Source organism: Oreochromis aureus, linkage group 23 (genome assembly GCF_013358895.1).
Source record: "Oreochromis aureus strain Israel breed Guangdong linkage group 23, ZZ_aureus, whole genome shotgun sequence".
NCBI lineage: Eukaryota > Metazoa > Chordata > Actinopteri > Cichliformes > Cichlidae > Oreochromis > Oreochromis aureus.
Window position 1 is genome coordinate 27651804 of NC_052963.1, and position 23173 is coordinate 27674976.

The 23173-nt window shown below is 40.5% G+C and overlaps 1 protein-coding gene across 1 annotated transcript; it reads right to left on the reverse strand.

Annotated features, from left to right (window-relative positions):
* Positions 1 to 5388: 5388 nt before the first annotated feature.
* Positions 5389 to 21242, reverse strand: LOC120436108 (NACHT, LRR and PYD domains-containing protein 3-like). The gene is made up of 8 exons (XM_039606514.1): positions 21157 to 21242; positions 21023 to 21073; positions 16000 to 17764; positions 15751 to 15924; positions 13592 to 13783; positions 12049 to 12222; positions 6145 to 6191; positions 5389 to 6042 (listed from the first exon to the last, which is right to left on the reverse strand). Exons 1-8 carry the CDS (start codon positions 21227 to 21229, stop codon positions 5501 to 5503), a joined length of 3018 nt encoding a protein of 1005 aa, XP_039462448.1. The 5' UTR covers positions 21230 to 21242; the 3' UTR covers positions 5389 to 5500.
* Between the last annotated feature and the right edge of the window lie 1931 nt (positions 21243 to 23173).

Here is a 23173-nt window from a genome sequence, read left to right on the forward strand (position 1 = left end):
AAACTTTAACAGAACGTCCATCATCAGAACATCCTGTGTCTCAAAAACAAGTAAAACTGCTCTGCCTGGTGTACACGGTGCTGATCACGAAGAGTCTGGTGTACTGCTGTGGAGTCTTTCTGCTCAGGCTCGTCAGACGCAGCTGCAAACACGCAGCTGACTGACTGTTTCCTTCTTCTTGGCTTATCGCTTTTTATATCATTTATCACTCAGGATTTAGAAAATCTGTAACAGTGCAGCATTTTGGCTGTTTTTTTACTTTCTTTTTTATTTCAATATTAAAAAAGAGCTGAAACAGAAAAGGCTGAATTATTAGCTCCCTAGCAGATAATTCATCATTTATAGCATTTGTTTAATTAAAACAAAGTGTTGCCTGCTCTTCAAAGTATTTCTCTGCAATATTCCAAATAAAGCAAACAAAAAAATCTTGCTTGTTTGAGTTTAATTTTGTAGAAAACTGCGAGAAACAGCAGCACTCCCAATACATGCTGATAGGCAACGACTAGTGGTAAAAGAAGAACAAATGTTTAATGAGATACAAACAGGATTTTAAAGAAAGATAACATGAAACCATAAATCTGTTAGATAAAAAACATGCAGGTGTGTCTGAGCCTTATTTTTAGTTCACTATCATTGGGACTGCATAGTCATCACACTATGTGATATCATAGTGTGGAAGTAAATATTCAAAATCACAAATTCCTTCCTGGTGCAAAAAAAAATGTTAAACACAATGACCCAATATTTATTTGAATATGAAATTTTAAATGTTAAAATAAATTAGAATTAGAGTTCATCTTGATTGGTTTTCATTTTGTAAAGGACATATTTAGCAGACACATTTATGGATCTCACCAACATGTTTATGTCATTCAACAACAATTAGCTCTATGACCTAAAATATTATTTAACATGTTCTCCATGATTCGAAGCAGATATAACTATGAAAGTAAACTCCAGTTGTAAGCTCTGTCCTCTTTCAGACGTCGCAAATCAAATGTTTCTTTATACAGATAGTGTGATTTTCTTATTAAAGGACACAGAATTAAAAACTCTCTAACTAAAGGAACCAAACTATCAGGAACCCGTGGATGTTGTTTTCTGGACTCAGTCTCAGTAAAGTAAAGATATCATCTTTACATCAACTTAAGCTGAAGATGTAACAGAATTCATCTTTACAGAGACTTGAAACCCTGTTTACCCACTGATATATTTTTGAGATGTCCAAATGGTTCCCAGAAAAAAATGTTGAATTGGGGTTGTTCTAAAAAAAAGCAAATGCGATATTTTTTTCTATTGTGAGATGGTTGTGATCAGACATCCAGTAAATAGCTACTTTTGCTACACAGACTTATCTAACTAATCATATTAGACCGCTTTTTTTCAGGTTGTGTGTGTGGGTTTTTTTTTTTGTTCTGCATATCTATATATCAGTTATGTAAATTTTGTGTTATTGTGTGTTCCATGGTGAGATTGTTTAAAGCCTCTGAACAATGTCATGATATCAGTGCAGCTGTTAGCGCTGCTACCCTCAAGGGCATCCTTTAACTTTTCAAACAAACATGGATCGCTTTTTAACTTTTGAACTGAATCTCTTTCAAGCAGATTGAAGTCTGTCAAATTGTTTTAGTTTTTAAAAATTTTCCTTTTATTTGAATTGCCCTGAATACTGTATTTACTTTTTCTACTAAACATTCTGTATTAATTTCATCGATCGTACTTCTATTTTTTGCTAACTTTTGAAAATGACTAAAACTGAAGTATTCTGGTAGTTAAGGGGCCAGATGGTCCTGATTAACAGTCAAGATTACACTGCAATAAACTCAAACACCTGACTTTGTTAAAGCTGCACAACAAAATAAATATGCTTCAAACAAGCGGCAGAAAACAACAAATGTTGATGAAATATTTCCTGACACTGACATCTAATTTTCCACCAGCATACATGAGCTAAATACTGAAAGCCCTGATTCCAAACTTATCATTGATTCACTTCATGTGTTTAGCTGGAAAAAATAAAAACATGATCAATTGGAAGTGAAATAAAAACATGTGAGGTGAACCGCTCATGTTTGTTTCGAGAAGAACAATAAGTTGTTTGTTTCAGCGGTTTCTGAGTCTGTCTCTGTGTGGTTTGTCTTCTCGTACGAGCAGGATGTCCGAGACTCAGCGCTGAACTGTTCTCATGGGATCACTTCATAAACTTTAAATTCCTATAATACTGTTTAATTCTGTTTCTTCCATATTCTTTGTATGAATGGTGCTAATTGCACCAAAAATCTCTGACATATATTTTTAAGTTGTGTTGGTCATTACTGAGCACTAAAGTCAAACCTGCATTCATGTGAATAAACACATGACCTCGTCTTGAATGTAACACTAGTGTAGCTCAGATTAACCTTAATGTTGGTTTGTGCAGCCAAACCTAAAATTCATCCTAATGACTGATTTTAATAAACACCAGCTTAGATGTTGTAGGACCAACATTATTAAAGACCAGTTTGTGTTCCCCGTATTGGTTTTGTAGGATGCAGCTGACCTCACTTCTAATTTTTTTCGAAAAAACAAAAACAAAAAACCTAAACAAACAAAACTTTATTCGATTTCATCATTATGGCACACAGAGTCACTGCAGTGAAGGGATCTGAATACTTCCTGGAATTATTGTGCAACTGTGGCTGTTGCTGTAACTGTCACTGTGACATTAAAGTGAGAACCCCCAACTCGCACAGAAACCCACACAGCCCAGCTGCTGCACAAAGGGAAGCTCTGATTGGCTGTTGACTTTCTTTTCTGTCCTAATAACCACTGAGAACAGATCCATATCTGCTGCTGCACCCCTCTATCTCATTCTTTTCCACTGAGCGCTCCGCCCACTCAGAGCTGAACTGACCCCATCTGACCCACCTGTTACATCATTTACTTTTTATTATTCATTTGCTCTGTGTTAATGACTGACAAGGTTTTGCTACATTAAATAAATCGAGGGCACAAAGCTTGTATTGAATCAGCTGTTTTGGACGATTTCAAGCTTGATTTAAAAACCTTTAAAGCTTTAATGACTTTTAATCCAACCATCAGAGCAACGTGTTAGCAGCTTCAGATTAAGGAGCAACACTGATCATTACAGTTACGTTTTCTGGATGAAATTACAGAGCACAAAATATTAATTCAGTTACACTTAGTATTTTTGAGTGTGTGTCTGTGTGTGTTTGTGCATGGTGGTGAACCTAAAATATGTAATAAAAAAAACCTGAATTATACACATGAGACATTATCTATCCAAATAACTGGGCTTTAAAACTTCTAACTCTATATCTTTGTAATCTATATGTTTAATGAACATGGAAACAAATCAAAGATCTTGTAGTCCAGACAGCAGGTGCTGCTTCTGGGCCAAGTTTAAATTTATTTCTGGATGACTTATAAGCATGACTAAACCTTTCCCACTGTCCTGTGCACTGTCTGCAGTCTGCAGCGTCATTGTATGTTGCAAAAGAGTCTTTACTTCCCTCCAGTGGTCACACTGAGTCACAACAACGCTTATGTGTCTCACAAGATTATTGATTATTAAACGGGTCATTCACCTCAAACAACACAGGTCTTCTACTCGACCATCTCGAATTTACATCAAAATGTTGTGATACAAAAGTTTGAACATGTATAATGTTTGCTGACAAATTTTAGCTTCATAAATCAAATTGTTTTCAGCATATCTATATATCTATATCTCTATATATCTATATATAGATATAGATATATATCTATATCTATATATAGATATAGATATAGATATATATATATATTTTTTTTAAAGGTCACTTTCAGGCCTTTTTTGTTGCACACTGAAATCTGAGACAATGTTTAAACATTGATATCTCAAAAGCTGTTTAAGATAAAAAAGTCCTATACTTTTAGTGTATCTATGATCTGTGGTTTTGTCTGTGTATTAGTTTGTTAAAATATTTTTTTAAAGGTCTTGCACTCTTGGAAAGTTCCAGTGAAAGTTAAGCTAGTGACAGTTCCAGTTTTCTTTCAACTTTAATGTGGGATTGCACAAATAAGACAAGTTGTACCACAAAAACAAAAATATCAATACATCCTGTCCAAATAGAAAAAAACACTGGAGTTTTTAGAAAAAACACTAATAATGATTATGGTTCAAGGACTGAACATTTATAATGATTACACTGAAAACATCAGTTTGAATTTAAAACGAGTTGCAAGTTCCCTGTTTTCCACTGATCATTGTGTGATATCGATTCTGTGCTGATTCAATAAGTTTTATACACACATCCTGTTGAGTCCCATACTTTTTGAGATATAGATATTAAAAAAAGATCAGTCAACCCACTTTCAGACCATTTTTTCACACATTGCTCACACTTTTCCTTAACTGAGAAAATAATTTTGTTAAAAATATACATATTTTGTTATTCTAGGACAAAAGGACTCAAAATGGTTGGTAGGTAGAGCAGGTCTTGAAAATGATAAGTATTCACAAAAAGGGGATTTTAAAGGACTGCTTGATACGCTAATACAGAGACATGTGATGCATTTGTCTGAAATACCCAATTACTGATCCTGATCAATTTTGATGGTTAAAAAAAGACCAATAAACATTTCAGGCTTGTAATTTAAATAGCCTTCGTAAATATGGTGTTAAATGTCGACTTTACGTTACAAGTACTACAGATCATTAATTGTTTATTCATAGATTTAGAAGCAATGCCACCACAGCTATCCTCTTATGATTAAACTGATTTCAAAGTTCATTTTTGAAGAAGAGCCACCTCCACAGGACAAGACTCAGCAGTCCATCTGCATCTTAAGGATAAAGGTCACTCTTTCGAGGATGCCAATGTTCACATTTTGGACAGAGAGGACAGATGGTTTGAAAGAGGAGTGAAAGAGGCCATCTATGTCCACTGTGAGCGACCATCTTTGAACAGAGGCGGTGGTTTACGACACCAACTGTCTGCCATCTATAATCCAGTTTTGAGTTCCCTCCCCAGACGCCTTAACGCCCACTCACATCCTGGGCCATCTGACCTCAGGAATTCACATGACAAGGTGGGGCCAGGTTTCACAATGAGCTCACCCGAAATCCTGGCTGATTAGGTCCCACACCCGCTTTCACACCTTGGCTCATGTGATTAGAGGATCACCAGGGGGTCCTTTGTCCCTCCTTGGGGGGATACTCCCACTGGGTTTAAATCTGGGACTCTCGGCCATTTGACCTTAGAACTGAAGAAGCTTCTCGGATGAGAGGTGAAACGTCTTCAAGCAACTTAAAGAAGTCCAGACGCTTTTCTTTGCAAACTCCTTTGACTACGATGACCTGGATGACTGAGAACCTTCACAGACGTTATTCAGTTAATCAAATCATTGACCTGCAGATTACTTGACTGGATTTTACTCAACTTTAAGAGTTGTACAAGATCATCTAAGTAAACAACACACTTTCAACTTGTATATTTTGTTACCAGATAAGATTCTTCTAAAGATCGCACAGAGTCACAGAGGAATGAATAAAACACCCTATTCCTGGATAAAGAGGTTCAGTGAATGTGGTGTTGAAGGTGTGGAGGTGGATCAGAGTGTCAGAGGAGACTCTGTAGAAGGACAGAGTGCCAGCAGGACAGTCCACAAATACTCCTACTCTGTTAGAGACAGAGGAGGACACAGTGGGAGAAAAAAAAGGGAGGAGAGCATGTCTGTTGTTGTGCCAGACAGAGAAACGATTATCAAAGCAGAAGAGACTCCAGGACTGATCATTCTCCCCAAACCTGCAATCAAGCCTGTCTCCTCTTCTTCTGATTCCTCTGTAACTAACAGCTAACTGAACATCTCCTTTCCATTCGAACTCCCAGTAACAGCGACCTGTCAGGCTATTTCCACACAGCATTTGAGGACACCTGTCAAACCTATCTGGATGGTCAGGATATGACTGATAGCCCTCATATACCACCTTCCTGCTGTTGTCAGTGAGCTTGAGTTTTCTGTTTGCTGTGTTTGAGTCCAGCGTGAGTTCACATGCATCTGATGGAGATATGAAAAACACAGCAGAGGTTATTCATCTGTTTGGTGTTCATTGAATGTGTGCTTCTTTGCTTTTATGAATCACATTGGAAACAGGCTTACACTTCCTCAGACCGGGTCTCAACCACTGAACTCCAGCAGGCTCCAACCTAAAAGAAGAAGGGGGGTTAGATGAAGCAATATTTAAAAAAAAACAAAATCCCCTCTAGCCCCTGCGGGCGGTCTATCCTTCAAGCTTGGGTCCTCTACCTATCTATCGATCTATCGATAGATCGATAGATAGATAGATAGATAGATAGATAGATAGATCTCTCTCTCTCTCTCTCTCTCTCTCTCTCTCTCTCTCTCCCTCTCTCTCTGAGTGAATGGCGGAGTGCATGGAGCTGGGGACGGGAGTGTCGGAGTGAGTGGATTTCTGTTTTCGAGTTCCTCTTTTCTATTTTCACTGTCAGGTGTGTTTATTTTCTCGACACACGGTTGTTGGTGTGTTTTGTTTGTTGCCGGCTGGTTTGGTAGCTTTTGCTACCGGCTTCTCTTGGCACAATGCCCGCTGTTGAGGGTGGAGCAGAGTTTGAGAAGCTGACACACCGTCATGCTGTCAAACTTATACCGACTGTGAATTGCTCGGTGGAGGAAGCTGTTTTGGCTGTAGGAGAGGTGGTGGGCTGTGACAGCATGAAATCTGCCTCCCGTATGAACGGTGCGATTGTTATTTTTCTTGATAAGGTACCTAAAGTTAATGAGTTGGTGGAAAGCTGCGTCGTCATTCACGACACCTTTACGCCCGTTCTCCCGTTGGTTAGCCCTGCTAAAAAGGTTACCATCTCGAATGCGCCTCCTTTTATTAAGAATGAAACTTTAGCCAAGGAGCTGTCACGGTATGGCCAACTAGTTTCGCCCATAAAGATGCTCTCTTTGGGGTGCAAATCTGTGCTCCTCAAACATGTTGTGTGTCACAGAAGGCAGGTTTTTATGATCCTCAAAGACCCCGCTGGCGAGCTGAACCTGTCTTTCAGTTTCAAAATAGAGGGTTTCAACTACATGGTGTTTGCTTCATCTGAGAGCATGAAATGTTTTGGTTGTGGTGGAGAGGGGCATTTAATTCGCTCCTGTCCGGAGAGGCTAAGAAACGCACAGCCAGCGGATGATGCCGTTGGAGAGCAGGTCCCAGCCAGGGCTCCTGGTAGGGACACGGCGATCGCTCATGCGAAACCCGCTGAGACCGCGGGCGGCTCCGCCGCAGACCCCGCTGCCGGGGCGCCGGTGGAAAACCGGCTTTTTCCGAGCAGTAATGGGTCTGATGAAACTGGCATTTTGAAAAGTGTTGATGGTGTAGAAACGGATCTGACTAATGACCAGTCTGCAGGTTTTTCTGACACCAGTCAGACAGCTGACACGACTCTTGAGTCTGTGTGTGATGATCTTTGTGAGGATGACAACATGCTTGATGAGGATTTGCTGAAGTTGTCTCAAAAGAGGAAGAGCTCTGAACCTGCCCACTGTAGTACAAAAACGTCAAAAGCTAAGAGAGGAAATAGAACAGGAGAGAGCAGTATCTGTACTCTCCTGCTGAGATCAGGAAATTCTTGCAGAAAACCAAAGGCCTCAGGATGGTGAAAGTGGAGGATTATTTTCCAGACCTTAAGCTTTTTGTTGAGTCGTCTCGGGTCTTGACAAAAAAATCAGGGAATTTTCTTGATGATGTGTTGACAGACCAAGAGATTTATCGTTTAAAGAAACTGATTTTGAAAGTGAGATCTCAAGCACTTACTGCTGATGATGACGATGATGTTTAAGACCACACTTTATGTGTCCCTGTCTTTTTTCCTCTGTCTCGCTTCTCTCATGTCTGAATTCAAAATAGGCACATTAAATTTGAATGGTGCTAGAGATGAGGTGAAAAGAGCTGCTTTTTTCGAGCTTATGGACTTCAAGAAATTAGATATTATGTTGGTTCAAGAAACTCATAGTACTGGTGACAATGAGAGTGACTGGAGGAAGGGCTGTGGGGGAAATGTTTTTTTAGTCATAAGTCCAGTTGTAGTGGAGGTGTGGGGATTGTGTTCTCTAAGAATTTTTTACCTGTTTCTTGCGAAGCAGAGGAAATAATCAAGGGGTGTTTGCTGAAAGTTAAGTCAAATATGAACATGTGACTTTTGTTTTTCTCAATGTATATGCACCAACTAAAGGAGTGGACAGAATGGGTTTTTTAGATGTCCTGTGTGATACTGTTAAGGTTTCCAGTGATGATGAGTATTTGTTTTTGTGTGGAGATTTCAATTGTACTGACAACCCACCTTTGGATAGGAACCACATCGAACCTCATCCTGCGTCTTCATGAGGCTTAGGCAGCTGGCTGCAGCTGTGGACCTGTCAGATGTGTGGAGGTTTTTCAATGGTCATCTGCGACAGTACACATGGAGTCACTCTAAGGACAATCATTTATCTTTGGCAAGACTGGAACGCATATACTCATTTAAACGTCATTTGAGTATTTTTAAGGACTGTCAGATAACCCCTGTTGGTTTCTCTGATCATTGTCTGGTTCATTGTTCTGTTTTCATTAAAAATGTTCATGTACGGAGTGCCTACTGGCATTTCAATACGGCCCTGTTACGTGACAAGACTTTTAGGACAGCTTTTGAATTTTTTTGGCTCACTCACGGAAATCTAAATCTGACTTTGCATGTATCCAGCAGTGGTGGGATTTGGGAAGTGTCAGATCAAACAATTGTGTCAACAGTTCACTCGTAATGTTACTAGGGACATAACCAGATCTATGAGACACCTAGAGACTCAGGTGGTAGAACTGCAGAGTTTAGCGGCGTCTACAGGAAACCGGGGGCTTTTAGATTCCCTCAAATCCAAAAAGGGTTTTTTAGCCGACCTGTTGGGCACGACAGCCAAAGGGGCTTTGGTCAGGTCACGTTTCCTCAGTGTTACGGAGATGGATGCCCCATCTCACTTTTTCTTTGGACTGGAAAAGAAGAATGGGCAAAGAAAAGTTATTCACTCTCTGTCTGACGGTGGCTCAATAATCTCGGATCCTTCTGAGATCAGAAAGTTTGCTGTCAGCTTTTATGAGGACCTTTTTCAGAGTGATTTTTCAGAAAATCCTAGTTTGTGCAGTAGATTCTTCAAGGGACTCCCTCAGGTGGCGGCTGAAACCAATCGAAAACTGGAGGTTCGGCCAACTTTGCATGAACTTCATGCTGCTCTGATGAGTTTTCAGAATGGTAGAGCTCCTGGCATGGATGGCCTTCCTGTTGAGTTCTACAAAGACTTTTGGTCTGTGATGGGTGAGGATTTGCTGGAGGTTGTCACGGATAGTTTGCAGAGAGGCTTGCTGCCTCTGAGCTGTAGACGGGCAGTCATCACTCTGCTGCCAAAGAAGGGAGATCTACGCAATTTGAAGAACTGGAGACCAGTATCGTTGCTCTGTACAGACTATAAGATTTTCTCCAAAGTCCTGGCCACCAGGCTTCGTAGACGTGATGGCTTCTGTTGTTCATGGGGACCAAACGTATTGCGTGCCCGGCAGGCTGATAAGTGATAATGTCACTTTGATTAGGGATGTTTTGGACCTCTCTAGGTCTTTGGGTATAGATGTTGGTCTCATTTCTCTAGACCAAGAAAAGCTTTTGACCGGGTTGAACAGCAATATTTGTGGCACACTTTAGCTGCTTTTGGCTTCAGCCCAGGTTTTGTAGCCATGATTCAGGTTCTGTACCGTGACATTACAAGTGTCCTGAAAATAAATGGGGTCTTGAGTGGTCCTTTCAGTGTTCTAAGGGGGGTGAGGCAGGGCTGTTCTTTGTCAGGGATGCTGTATTCCCTGGCAATTGAACCTTTGCTTCACAAATTAAGACGGGACTTGTGTGGTGTTTATATCCCTGGGTGCAATGTACCTCTGAAGTTGTCTGCTTATGCCGATGATTTAATTGTCCTGATCAACTCACAGACAGATATCAAGGTTTTAGAGAACACAGTTTCTCTTTTTGGTTGTATTTCTTCTGCAAAAATAAACTGGGAAAAGAGTGAGGCTGTAACTGTGACAGGTCAGCTGGGGGATCAGCTCAGTCTGCCTGGAGGTTTGATCTGGAGAAAGGGTGGTCTTAAGTATTTAGGGGTGTTTTTAGGCAATGACACTTTTTTGCAGAAGAATTGGGAAAATGTGGTGGATAGGGTCAACGGTCGGCTTTCCAAATGGAGGTGGCTTTTACCTCACATGTCGTACAGAGGTCGGGTTCTTGTCATCAATAATCTGGTTTCTTCTGCTTTGTGGCACCGGTTGACCTGTGTTGATCCCCCAGTTACCCTCTTGTCTAACATTCAAAGAATCCTTTTTTGGGGATAAATTGCACTGGATTCCTCAGAGTGTCCTTTTTCTCCCTAGAGAGGAAGGCGGACAAGGTCTGGTCCATTTGGCCAGTAGAGGAACTGCTTTTCGCTTTCAGTTTATTCAGAGGCTGCTTACAGGACCCCAAGATCTTGTATGGAGGGGTGTATCGTGCTGTAGTCTTCAGCAGCTTGGTAATATGGGTTTGGATTTATCTCTGTTTCTGATGGACGCAAGCAAGCTGAACTCTTCACTTCTTCCACCTTTTTACAAGAGTGTTTTTTCTGTATGGGCTCTGCTGAGGAAAGAGAGGTGGCAGCAGGCTGATTTTCTGTACTGGTTGCTGGAGGAACCTGTACTGTTTGGCAGCTTGCTGGATTGCCCTGTCGGGGGGAGGACTACTTTATCCAGACGGCTCCACGCTGCACAAGTCTGTTCTCTGAAGAGGGTGGTGGAGCTGGCTGGACCTCGGCTAGATGCTCCGGAGGGACTCACTGCACAGCTTGGGATACGGTCTACTCGAGTTGTTGGTCAGCTTTTGGATCACTGGAAACGCAAGTTAGGTGGAGTTGGGTGTTCACTTTTGGGAAGTTATTGTGATGGCAGTATGTCTCCGAATCATTTAGATCCTTATCCTTCCATCAGACTGTTTCCTGGTTTTATGAACTGCTTTGGTCCTTTACTGGATAATGTGGATGTTATGGGGTGTCCCTGGAAGGGGCCTCTGGAAAAACTTTGTATAGGCTGCTGGTAAAAACTCTCAATCACGGCAAGCTGAATGGACGCAATGACACGGTGTGGAGGACCCATCTCTCCTTGGCACCTGACATCAAGCCAGCATGGAGATCCCTTTATAAGCCTCCCCTCACGAAAAAACATGCAGACTTGCAGTGGAGGATTCTTCATGGCATTGTTGCTGTAAACTCTTTTGTTTCTGTTATTAACGCTGCTGTGGAAGACAAATGTCCATTCTGTGAGCAGAGGGAGACCCTGTTTCACTGTTTTTCTGAATGTGTTCGCCTCTCGGCTCTGTTTGTGCTTCTAAAAGCCATCTTTAGTAGATGTGGGGAAGGTTTTACACTGACTATTTTCATTTGTGGTTTTAAATTTACTCGTCTTTGGAAGAACAAATGCCAGCTGCTTAATTTTTTATTAGGACAGGCAAAAATGGCAGTGTATATGAGCAGGAAGAGAAAGGTGACAGAAGGGCTGAATGTTGGGGTAGTCCCTGTGTTTGTCAGCATGGTGAAGTCTAGGCTGTTGCTAGAATTTAATTTCTATAAGACAGCCTCAGACCTACATACTTTTTCTCAGGTCTGGGGTTACAGGGGGGGCAATCTGTAGTGTGGTGGAGGGGCAATTAGTTTTTGGGCAGGTGTTGATGTAACTTTTTCTTGATTTTGTGTTACACTTCAATGTGACAGGTGTGGTAATATGTCGATTATTTCATGAGAAATAAACGTATCTAAAAAAAAAAAAAAAAAAAAAATCTCTCTCTCTCTCTCTCTCTCTCTATATATATACCAGGAAAAGGAAGAGGAGGAATTTTATATACACGGTTCTCTGAAAATGAAGTCTTGTGAATGTGGTCTCTAAATATGAAATTATATATAACAAAAGACTAGTTCTTGTACTTGGTCTCAAGCTTGCAGTAGGGCTCTCCATACCTGAGCGTGTCCAGTCTCCAGTGTGGATCATTCAGTCTAGCTGACAGCAGCCTCACTCCTGAGTCTCCTGGATGATTGTAGCTCAGATCCAGCTCTTTCAGATAAGAGGGGTTGGAGCTCAGAGCTGAGGCCAGCGACACACAGCCTTCACTTGTAATCATACACCCTGACAGCCTGCAGACACAAAACACAGCAGAAAACAGAAGCTCATTGTATAGTAAAAAGAAAAATAACTTAGGAAGAGGTTAGATTTTCAGTTTTAAAGTCAACCCACGATTGTATCCAGTGTTTGAATGAATATAGTCCAAATATAAAAAAGTTTCAATTGAGAAATAATTCCTAAAATACTGTCAAAGCCACTTTTAAACTCCCCTTGTTATTCAATTCAATTTTTATTTATATAGTGACAAATCACAACAGCAGTCACCTCAAGGCGCTTTGTATTGTACAGTAGATCGTACAATAATAAATACAGAGAAAAACCCAACAATCATATGACCCCCTATGAGCAAGCACTTTGGCGACAGTGGGAAGGAAAAACTCCCTTTTAACAGGAAGAAACCTCCGGCAGAACCAGGCTCAGGGAGGGGCGGCCATCTGCTGCGACCGGTTGGATTGAGAGAAGGAAAACAGGATAAAGACATGCTGTGGAAGAGAGACAGAGATTAATAACAGGTATGATTCAATGCAGAGAGGTCTATTAACACATAGTGAGTGAGAAAGGTGACTGGAAAGGAAAAACTCAATGCATTATGGGAATCCCCGGCAGCCTACGTCTATTGCAGCATAACTAAGGGAGGATTCAGGGTCACTTGGTCCAGCCCTAACTATATGCTTTAGCAAAAAGGAAAGTTTTAAGCCTAATCTTGAAACTAGAGATACTGTCTGTCTCCCGAATCCAAACTGGAAGCTGGTTCCACAGAAGAGGGGCCTGAAAACTGAAGGCTCTCCCTCCCATTCTACTTTTAAATACTCTAGGAACAGCAAGTAGGCCTGCAGTGTGAGAGCGAAGTGCTCTAATAGGGTGATATGGTACTACAAGGTCATTAAGATAAGATGGGGCCTGATTATTTAAGACCTTGTATGTGAGGAGCAGGATTTTGAATTCAATTCTGGATTTAACAGGAAGCCAATGAAGGGAAACCAAAACAGGAGAAATATGCTCTCTCTTTCTAGTCCCTGTCAGGACTCTTGCTGCAGCATTTTGGATTAGCTGAAGGCTTTTCAGTGAGTTTTTAGGACATCCTGATAATAATAAATTACAGTAGTCCAGCCTGGATCAAGAAATCAAGATTTCCAGCATTGTACCTGATTTGAGACATCAGTGGATATTTTTATATCACACATTTTTATTTTTCTACAATTTGACTCATCATCAATTTTCAGACTTAAAATGTCTTTAGGATGTAATTACAGCTGTGTAAAGGAAGTACATTTGATTATTTCACCTGGAACCAACACATCAAATAGTTTTAAAATTATTTTAATAGAGATGTTACACAAGCCCGACTTTCTGGAAACATAGTTCTACTTTATGTGTTACCAGTTATCACTTGTTGACCTGAGCATTTCCAGTTTGCACTGTGTCCTCTTCAGTGCAGCAGATAGCATCTTCACTCCTGAATCTTGCAGATCATTGTGGTTCAGGTCCAGCTCCCTCAGGCTACAAGTCTGTGAGATGAGAACTGAGGACAGAACGTCACAGCTTCTCTGTGAGAGTTTGCAGTCACAGAGCCTGGACAGAAAATTATAAACATGAAAAACATTTAATTTGAAATGTAAATAAAGTGCATCTATCAACCAGCAAGAGTTAGAAACATTGGAAATTAGAAACAGATTGGTAACAGTTGCAGCTAACATAAATAATAAAAGAAATCTTTCAGGGACCAGAGGGTGGGAATTTCCAAAGTGTGCAGTTGTGGGAAATGTGTCGAAAACATTTGATTTCATCAGCTAAACATTTGCTATCCATAATGTAAATCCTGCAAGTCACCACAAATTCCTCTGGGTGTAAAATGCTATACAAATCTAGGCTGTATATAATATAAATAATTGATAGAAAAATACTACGGGAGAATTTAGGGTGACCTTATCAAACCCGGACTTTATGAACAAGGAAGGTTTTTAAACCCAGTTGTGAAAGCAGAGAGAGTCCTCACAAATCCAAACTGGGAACTGGTTCCACAAATTCTACATATACATTCTCCAGCATTCTGGATCAATTGAAGGTGTTTCACTGAGCTTTTATAGTAATAAATGACAACAGTCCACTCCAGAAGTAATAAATGCATGAACTACTTTTTCAGCATCACTCTGATCCAGGATGTTTTTAATTTTAGAAAGATTGTACAAATGTATGAAAGCAGTCCTACATTTTCCTAGCATTGTTCATAATTTCTTCAATCAATGAAGACTAAGATGTCCTAGCTTTACAGAGGAGTTTTCTAATAACATGTATATAGAGCAGCAAGCTCTTATTCCAGGCTAAATGAAGATCTTTCTGGTTTCTTTCAAGCACCAGAGTGTCATGGCCCTGAGTCTGACGACTCAGTGTTTTGTGTTTCTTTATAATATTCTATGTTCTTGTTTATTCTGTTATGTCTTTTGTTTAGGTTTGCTATGTGTTAGGGTTTTGTTTCATGCCTGTCTGTGTTCCCTCTGTCTGTCCATGGTGTCACTGTGTCTGCTCGTGAGTCACTCTGTTAAGTTCAGTGTCTTGTCTGGTCCTGTGTGTCTGCTAGTTTCCTGTTTTATTCTGAAGGTCTTTGTCTCAAGTGAGTGTGTTCAGTTTACGTTTCCCCTGTCTCATCAGCTCTGATTTCTCCCAGGTGTGTTCCCCTCCTGTCTCCCATCCCTTGATTACTGCTGTGAGTATTTAAGCCCTGTGTGTTCTCCTGCGTGTTGCTGGTTTGTCTGTATTATATGGTGTTTTGTTCTCTGGTCTGCGTTATCTCTCTGCTCTGGTTTCAGGTTAGTTTTGTCAGTTCTGTTCTCACCACCCTCGCCCTTTTTTCGTTGTTTGACATCCTCTTCAATATAGCTCACTCTCAACAGAAGCAGTGCTCGCATTTTGGGTCCTTTAATAATTTACATAGAGCTTGCCCCGCTGGCCGTGACACAGAGTCCTACAAATTGACGATATAACATTATTAACGACTCCCCTGTTGAAGTTTAGGCCCTGGTGCTACATTTAATTTGTCTATCTGAAATTTAGCTCCCTCATGTAATGTGTGCTGAGATGTGCAAAAAGTCATACTAAAACCCAATAAGAAATCAGCTATTTTGATTTTAAGGTGCAACTCTGGCTGCATCTATTGTGAGTTCAATCCAAAGATTTTGGTGATGTAAAGTTGTGTTTTTGTGAAACAGCATTTTTAGGGCAAATAAAACTTAAGTATAGTTCCATCTGCCCTAAACATCACATGCTTCATGAGAATCTCAAGCCTTGAGATATCTATGTCACGATATTAGGTCACACAGTGTCATCTCATGTAGATTGAATTTACATTAAAGGTTCCAACCATGATGTACAAAAGTAACTACAGCTTGCCTGGACATACACAAGGGCCCTATCATCTGTGCTTGCAACCCTTATTATTATTATTATCATTATCATTATTATTATTATTATTATTATTATTATTATTATTATTTAGTTTATCAAGTATTTAGAGTTCTGAGGCCTTTTAACTCTGTTCTGACCTGAGTGAATCCAGTCTGCAGTATGAACTCTTCAATCCAGCAGACAGTATCTTCACATCAGAATCTTGCACATTGTTGTTACTCAGATCCAGCTTCCTCAGATGAGATGAGTCACAGTTTAAAACTGAGGACAGAGCTTCAAAGCTTCTCTGTGAAAGGTTACAGCCACTTAGTCTAAAGGGAAAATAACAGAGCAATGATTAACTCTTCCAGTAAACTGAATATCTCAATAAATATCTGTGTACTTACACAGCTTTCTTGGAGTCTTTGACGACTGGTAGCAGCCTCAGAAGAGCCCTTTCTGAAACATCATATTTCTTCAGCTCAAACACATCGAGATCCTTTTCTGATGACAGTAAGATGAAGACCACGGCTGACCACTCGTCAGGAGACAGTTCGTCTGGGTAGAGACGCCCTAAACTCAGGTTCCAATGGATTGTCTCTACTAGAGAACAATCATTCAGTTCATTCAGACAATGAAAGAGATTGATAGTTTTCTCTGTAGGCAGATTCTCACAGAGCTTGTTCTCAATGTACCGGACTGTTTCTTTACTGGCTTTTGAGATACTTTTTGAATAAGTCACAAGGCCTCTGAGTAGAATCTGATTGGTTACCAGTGAAAGACCCAGCAGAAAGCGGAGAAATAAGTCCAGGTGTCCGTTTGGACTCTGTAAGGCCTCGTCCACAGCACATTGGTAGAAGTTTGTAAATAAGGTTTCTTCTTCTACCAGCAGATTCACTTCAAAGTTGATAAATGTCAGGTGAGCATGAAGAGCAGCCAGAAACTCCTGAACACTCAGATGGATAAAGCAGAACACCTTGTCCTGGTACAGTCCTCTCTCCTCTTTAAAGATCTGTGTGAACACTCCTGAGTACACTGAGGCTGCTCTGATATCGATGCCACACTCTGTCAGGTCTGATTCATAGAAGATCAGGTTTCCTTTCTGCAGCTGATCAAAAGCCAGTTTTCCCAGAGACTCAATCATCTTCCTGCTCTCTGGACTCCAGTGTGGATCTGTCTCAGCTCCTCCATCGTACTTGACCTTCTTCACTTTGGCCTGAACCACCAGGAAGTGGATGTACATCTCAGTCAGGGTCTTGGGCAGCTCTTCTCCATCTCTGGTTTTCAGCACATCCTCCAGAACTGTAGCAGTGATCCAGCAGAAGACTGGGATGTGGCACATGATGTGGAGGCTTCGTGATGCCTTGATGTTGGAGATGATCCTACTGGCCTGCCCCTCATCTCTAAATCTCTTCTTAAAGTACTCCTCTTTCTGTTGGTCAGTGAACCCTCTGACCTCTGTCATCATACTAACACATTCAGGAGGGATTTGATTGGCTGCTGCAGGTCTTGTGGTTATCCAGAGGCGAGCAGAGGGAAACAGATGTCCCCTGATGAGGTTTGTCAGCAGCACATCCACTGAGGTCGACTCCGTAACATCAGTAAAGATCTCAGTGTTGTGGAAGTCTAAAGAAAGTCGACACTCATCAAGACCGTCTAAGATGAACACAACCTGGAAGTCTTCAAAGCTGCAGATTCCTGCTTTTTTGGTTTCAGTAAAGAAACGATGCACAAGTTCTACCAAGCTGAACTTTTTCTCCTTCAACACATTGAGCTCCTTGAAAGTGAATGGAAATGTGAATTCAATGTTCTGGTTGGTTTTGTCTTCAGCCCAGTCCAGAGTGAATTTTTGTGTTAAGACAGTTTTCCCAATGCCAGCCACTCCCTTTGTCAGCACTGTTCTGATTGGTTCATCTCTTCCAGCGGAGCCTTTGAAGATATCGTCTAATCTTATTGTTGTTTCTGATCTGTGCATTTTCTGGGATGCTGTTTCAATCTGTCTGACTTCATGTTCATCATTAACCTTTGTAGTCTTTTGTTCTGTGATGTAGAGCTCTGTGTAGATCTGATTAAGAAATGTTGGGTTTCCTGCTTTAGCGATCCCCTCAAACACACACTGGAACTTCTTCTTTAGTTTGGACTTTATTTTGCATTGACACTGAACAAAAGCATCTTAATACAGAAAGAAAAAAAAGGAAAGATGTAACAGTTAGTGAGCAATGAAAACATTATCAATGAATGTGATCAGTTCTACATTTACAGTGTAGGATATCAATTTATCAATATTAAAAATTCTACCCATCTTCCTACCACTTATCCAGATCCAGGCTGCCTGAGCCTTCTAGACCTCTCCCTTATCCTCCACTGTATCCTTAATCTTCTAGAGGTTACCAAAGGATTCTCAAGCCAGCTGAGAGAAAAATCTTGACAGTGTGTCCTAAGTCTGCCCTGGGCTCTCTTGTAAGTTGAACTTTCTCAAGATCCCTCAGTTAGAAGAGGAGACATTTTAGGCAGATATCTAAGACACATTAGTCATTATTAATACACAGGACTGCTGCTCTGTTCAGAGGCTCTTCTTAATGGCTGTAGGTGGCAAAATTACTGAAGCTCTTTACTTAAAGAAAAGTAGAGATACTTGTTTAAAAAAATACTTTGGCAAAAGTTGAAGGGCTGTGTCAACTTCTTCACTTAGGTCAAAGTGAAATCCTTGTGCTGTATTAATATAATAACAAAATAATATTAGTAAATGTGAATACAGACTTTTTTAAAAACCTTGCTCCCAAAGCTAAACCAAAGAAATGTGTACAGTAAGAGGATAATGAGATTTGGCAGGTGAGGGTGACCCTATGATTGATAATATTATCATTTCTATTGAAAGCTCAAGTAGACTTTCTTTGTCTGCAGGTTTTGATCAGCTGAGCTGCTGGTGCTGATCTGAGGTTTACTGCTCTTTACACAACTGAGAGAAAGAAGCCAATACTTCACAAACTATCTTGGCTGATTTCCATCCGTTAAACTGACAGTTTACTCTTTATACTTTCTTTACACTAGACTGTATTCAGGTGACCTAAAGGTTGAATTCAGTGGCTCAGATAATTCATCTGTGGTACACTTGATGCAACCTAAAGTTGTTATATACTTTGTTGTTATATACATTATCCACCACTTAAAAAAACATATGCAGCCCACTTTAAAAATATAAATAGGAAATAAAACCCAAAAGTTGTCAGAAAAATAAATACATAAGTGCAGATACCGTCCCACCTCTGTTAATGTGAGAGTTGCTTACCCCGTCTCTAAGGCTAAGCATAGACTGCCAATAAAGGAAGCATGTTTTCACCACTTGTATACATGGCCTTATTCCTTTGGCCACTACCCAAAGCTAGCTGCTGATGGTAAGACTATCAACAGTTTCACCTTAAGAATCCGTTTTCTCTTTACTACAACAAACTAGTATTGTGTCAACACCAATGCAGAAGCTGGACTGATTTGCTTATTACCTCAACCTCCATAGTTCTCCATGAACAAGACCATCTAGTATTAGTGACTCCACTGATCCAGCAATTAATCTTTTGATACATATATCAATTAAAGCTCAGCCCCTCTCAAAGTATAACATACAGCTTCATATCTAATTATGTGATGGACTTACAATCACTGTTATGCTCAAATATGCTGTTCTCTATGGACAAACTCATTAGAAGAGAAGTTAATTAAATAATTTGATTTGATAGACTGTTTCTCCCACCCACACCGATCATTGTTTCACTGTAATTGTCCATTTGTTCAGTTTCCCCCATAAAATAATAGAGTTCCTCAATGTTCCCCAGTACAAAACAAGACTTTGCCGTGGGAGAAGGAAAATGAAAATGCACCACTGAATCACTGAACACTGAATCACCGACAAAGCTCTAACCCACCCTGCTAGACATGGACAACATGTGAAGGTTAAGGGAAAGGAGGCTTTTGAAGCTAAAGTGTGTCATGGAGTTATAAAAAAAGTGTTTTGTGTGGGTTTGTGTGTGTGTTTTAACATAAACTGGAATTAAGGTAAAAATAGAAGTTTGGTTCTCACTAATTTATGTTGGGTTTTCCATCATGAAACTTTAGTGGACAAAATCTGCTAGCATTGTTGTTAGTGACTCACGGATCATCTAACATATTTTCGGATCATAACGTGCACGGGATTATAATGCGAATTAAGCAAAACAAAACAGTCAAACTTTGCTCAACTCATTCTTCTTGTTTCCTCCGCTTCCGCACAATTGATTCATTAATGCTGAATTTTCTCGCTACTGCTCTGTTCTCATGTTCTACTGTGTGACTGATAGCCTTGAGTTTGAAATCTGCTTCATAAGCATGTCTCTTAACAGGTGCCATTTTGGGGTCCTTATACACACACAATACGGTAATATTATGTTGAAGCAAAGTACGCATTAAATGGTAAATGGCCTGTATTTGTATAGCGCTTTACTAGTCCCTAAGGACCCCAAAGCGCTTTACACATCCAGTCATCCACCCATTCACACACACATTCACACACTGGTGATGGCAAGCTACATTGTAACCACAGCCACCCTGGGGCGCACTGACAGAGGCGAGGCTGCCGGACACTGGCGCCACCGGGCACTCTGACCACCACCACCAGTAAGCAACAGGTGAAGTGTCTTGCCCAAGGACACTGACTACAGTAGCTGTAAACACTCTGACAATTTTGACAGATTTGAGGGCCGTGTACCTAGGGATGGGTACCAATATGGCACCGGTTCTGACATAAACGGTAGTAACCAGACCGAAAAGCAGCGCACATTTTGTTGCTTTATTTCAGTGCTTTTATTTTTTCGTGAGATGTCATACACTTTGGATTCTAGTCAATCATTTTACGTTTCCAAGGATAGTAGGCGGGCCCAGGTACGTACGTTCTTTTAGAGCAGAGCAACAGATTAAAAATGCCCAAGGCGAAGCGGTCAAAAGTCTAACTGTACTTCACAGCAAAAGATACAAACTAAGCAGCCTGCAACAAGTGCCTTAAGGTGATACTGTGCAAAGGAGGTAACACCTCCAATCTGATGAAACACCTGGCGACGCATAGCATTTCTTTAAAAGCCGAGAAATGCACCGTATTTGATAGTCTGAAAATTACAGTACTTTTCGAAGTCTAAGAAACTGAGAAATTGTCCACCTCATATAGCAGATTAACTAAAGATTTGTTTGACTGGAGTTGAAAGCTCTTTGCAGTTAACTATCAAACTGAGTTATAGAGAGAAGAAGTAGACTTCCTTTTTGGGCAGACTTTCTCACCTTTTCACACAAAGGTGAGAAAGGTTTAGATTAAATCAGACTGGCAGCTATTTGGTCTCCCCCCTTAAATATTACACTTATATTATCAGTCTTAGTGTAGTATGACTTAGTACCATAATGAACACATACCTGTGGCATTAGCTGGTTGATCCTGCAGCAGAATTTGGGGAAAGGGTTGTCCTGTTGAAAACCAATAATGGATTCATTTTTATTATTATTTAAAAAAACATGTACAGGCTTTATAGTTCCTCTAAATAGCAGACCTTCATTCCTTTTGATCTTCCTTAAAATCTTCTTCGTCACCTCTGCAGTCTTTGTATCGTACATCTGCACCATCAGGTCCACTGTGTCCAGTCTGTCTCGTTCTCCAGTCGACTCTTTTGATTGGCTTGAAGCCATCCTTTGACTCAGTAACATTTTGCAGACACCACTTGAAGTTTTCAGCTCCTCAGTTCCCAAAGTCTCCAGAGTTTCCCACAACCATTCCTTTAAAAGCCCGTCTGTCTTTTTTATCTGATAAAGTAAGAGAACGTTTTTGATAATACGCACACTAAACAATGAACAAAGAAAGAGTCGTTTTATGAAATCTCACCAACATCTGAGTTGTTAACAGAAAAAAAACAAATAGACTGGTCAAACACAACAGATACATAAATATAGGCTTTAAGACCATAAACTTCAACATTTTTGTGCGACTAACATCAAATTTAACTTTGCTTGTATAAACAAATAATCCAGTTTTGCATTAACCTGGGATTGTTTCATTTTAGACAGGCTTAAAAAAGGACAGTCTAATTGTTACGTCAGTGTTCTGCTTAGAGGTCCAAGTGACCTGAGTTTACTCTTTGCTGTTTGGTCTTTGTCATCCTGCCTGTGATTTTGTTATCAGAGTGCAGTCTGTTGATCCCTGAGGCTGACAAAGCTTCCCAATTTTGTTTCCTATCTCAAGGTGTCTCCACATTAGAGGTAAACATTTACTGTGCATTTATCTTCTGTGATATTCTATGCCAAGCATGAATGTGGTGTCAAACGTGATGTTGTACGCTGAGGTGGATAGGTGTTTTCTAAAATGAAGAAGAGACAGAATAATGACTTGTTTAGTTTCAAATCAGGACACTTTCCTTTGCTATGGCTGTGGATGTAACGTGATATTTACCTCAGAGTCTGCTTATCAGGAACAAAAGAGGAAATACTTTTTTTCTAATATAAAGAAAAGGACCTGAAACAGGATGAAGCATGACTTACAGCACTGCTGTTCAACACTGGACAGATCATCTGCCGGGGCCCAGCCTGATCCTGATCCATGACATGTTTACAACCGAGGATCTGAAGACTGAAGAGAGATGATCCAATTTTAAAGAATTATTTAACTGTACATGAAACACTTCTTAATAGAGATATTAACCATGCAAAGTGAGAAAGCAGATTTATGAGTCACACCTTTACTGCAGGCTTTTAATCACAGACGCTCTGTAGATTTTTTCTTTAATACGATACAGTTCTGTGGTTTTACTGTTACTAGTATTTCAGTGACTTACTTTAAAGTCGCAGAGGCTTCTTGTTCAGGTATGCTTGTTGTTTCAGGCATCAGTTCATGTTTAGATTCAGGTTCAAGTTTAGTACAGTCTTGTGTTTGATTCACTCCACAAAACAGTGAGGAGGACAAACTGGAAGGGAGACGCTTTCGAGTAAAAAACACGTGTAACTCCAAGTACAAGTCAGTCGTTAGGGATCTGCAGCTGGGCCCAGGTCTGGCAGAATACAGTGCGTACCGCTGCTCTGAACTATAACGTGACACACACACACACACACACAGCTTTGAGTGTGAATAGTGAAAAGTGCTGAGCTGTGACATGGAGAAGAGTCATGGACAGTTAGAGATGGTCATCTCACCTCTGAGCTTTGGTCTGGCTCTCATGTTCCCCACACAGAGTGGTTTTAGAGGGAGGGACTCCCTCCTCTCTGTCCTCACACTGATCCATGCTGCTGAATTCACATCCACATCAGCTCACACACACTTTCTACCTTCACCTGCAGAGGAAACACAAATCATTCATGTGCACATCAACTGAAATCCTCCTTTCCATCATGTGTGCTGTCCAAATACCAGCTGCTTCTTTTCTGCTTCATCTCAGTGTCAGCTGAATGCAGTCAGACAGCAGTGTGTAAATACTGTCAGGGTGTTCAGGTGAAGCAAAGTGATCCAAACTGATTCGATTAGGTATGGAAACCACTCCAACCACTGCAGTAAGAAGAACAAAGGAATGACAGAAGTTTGCT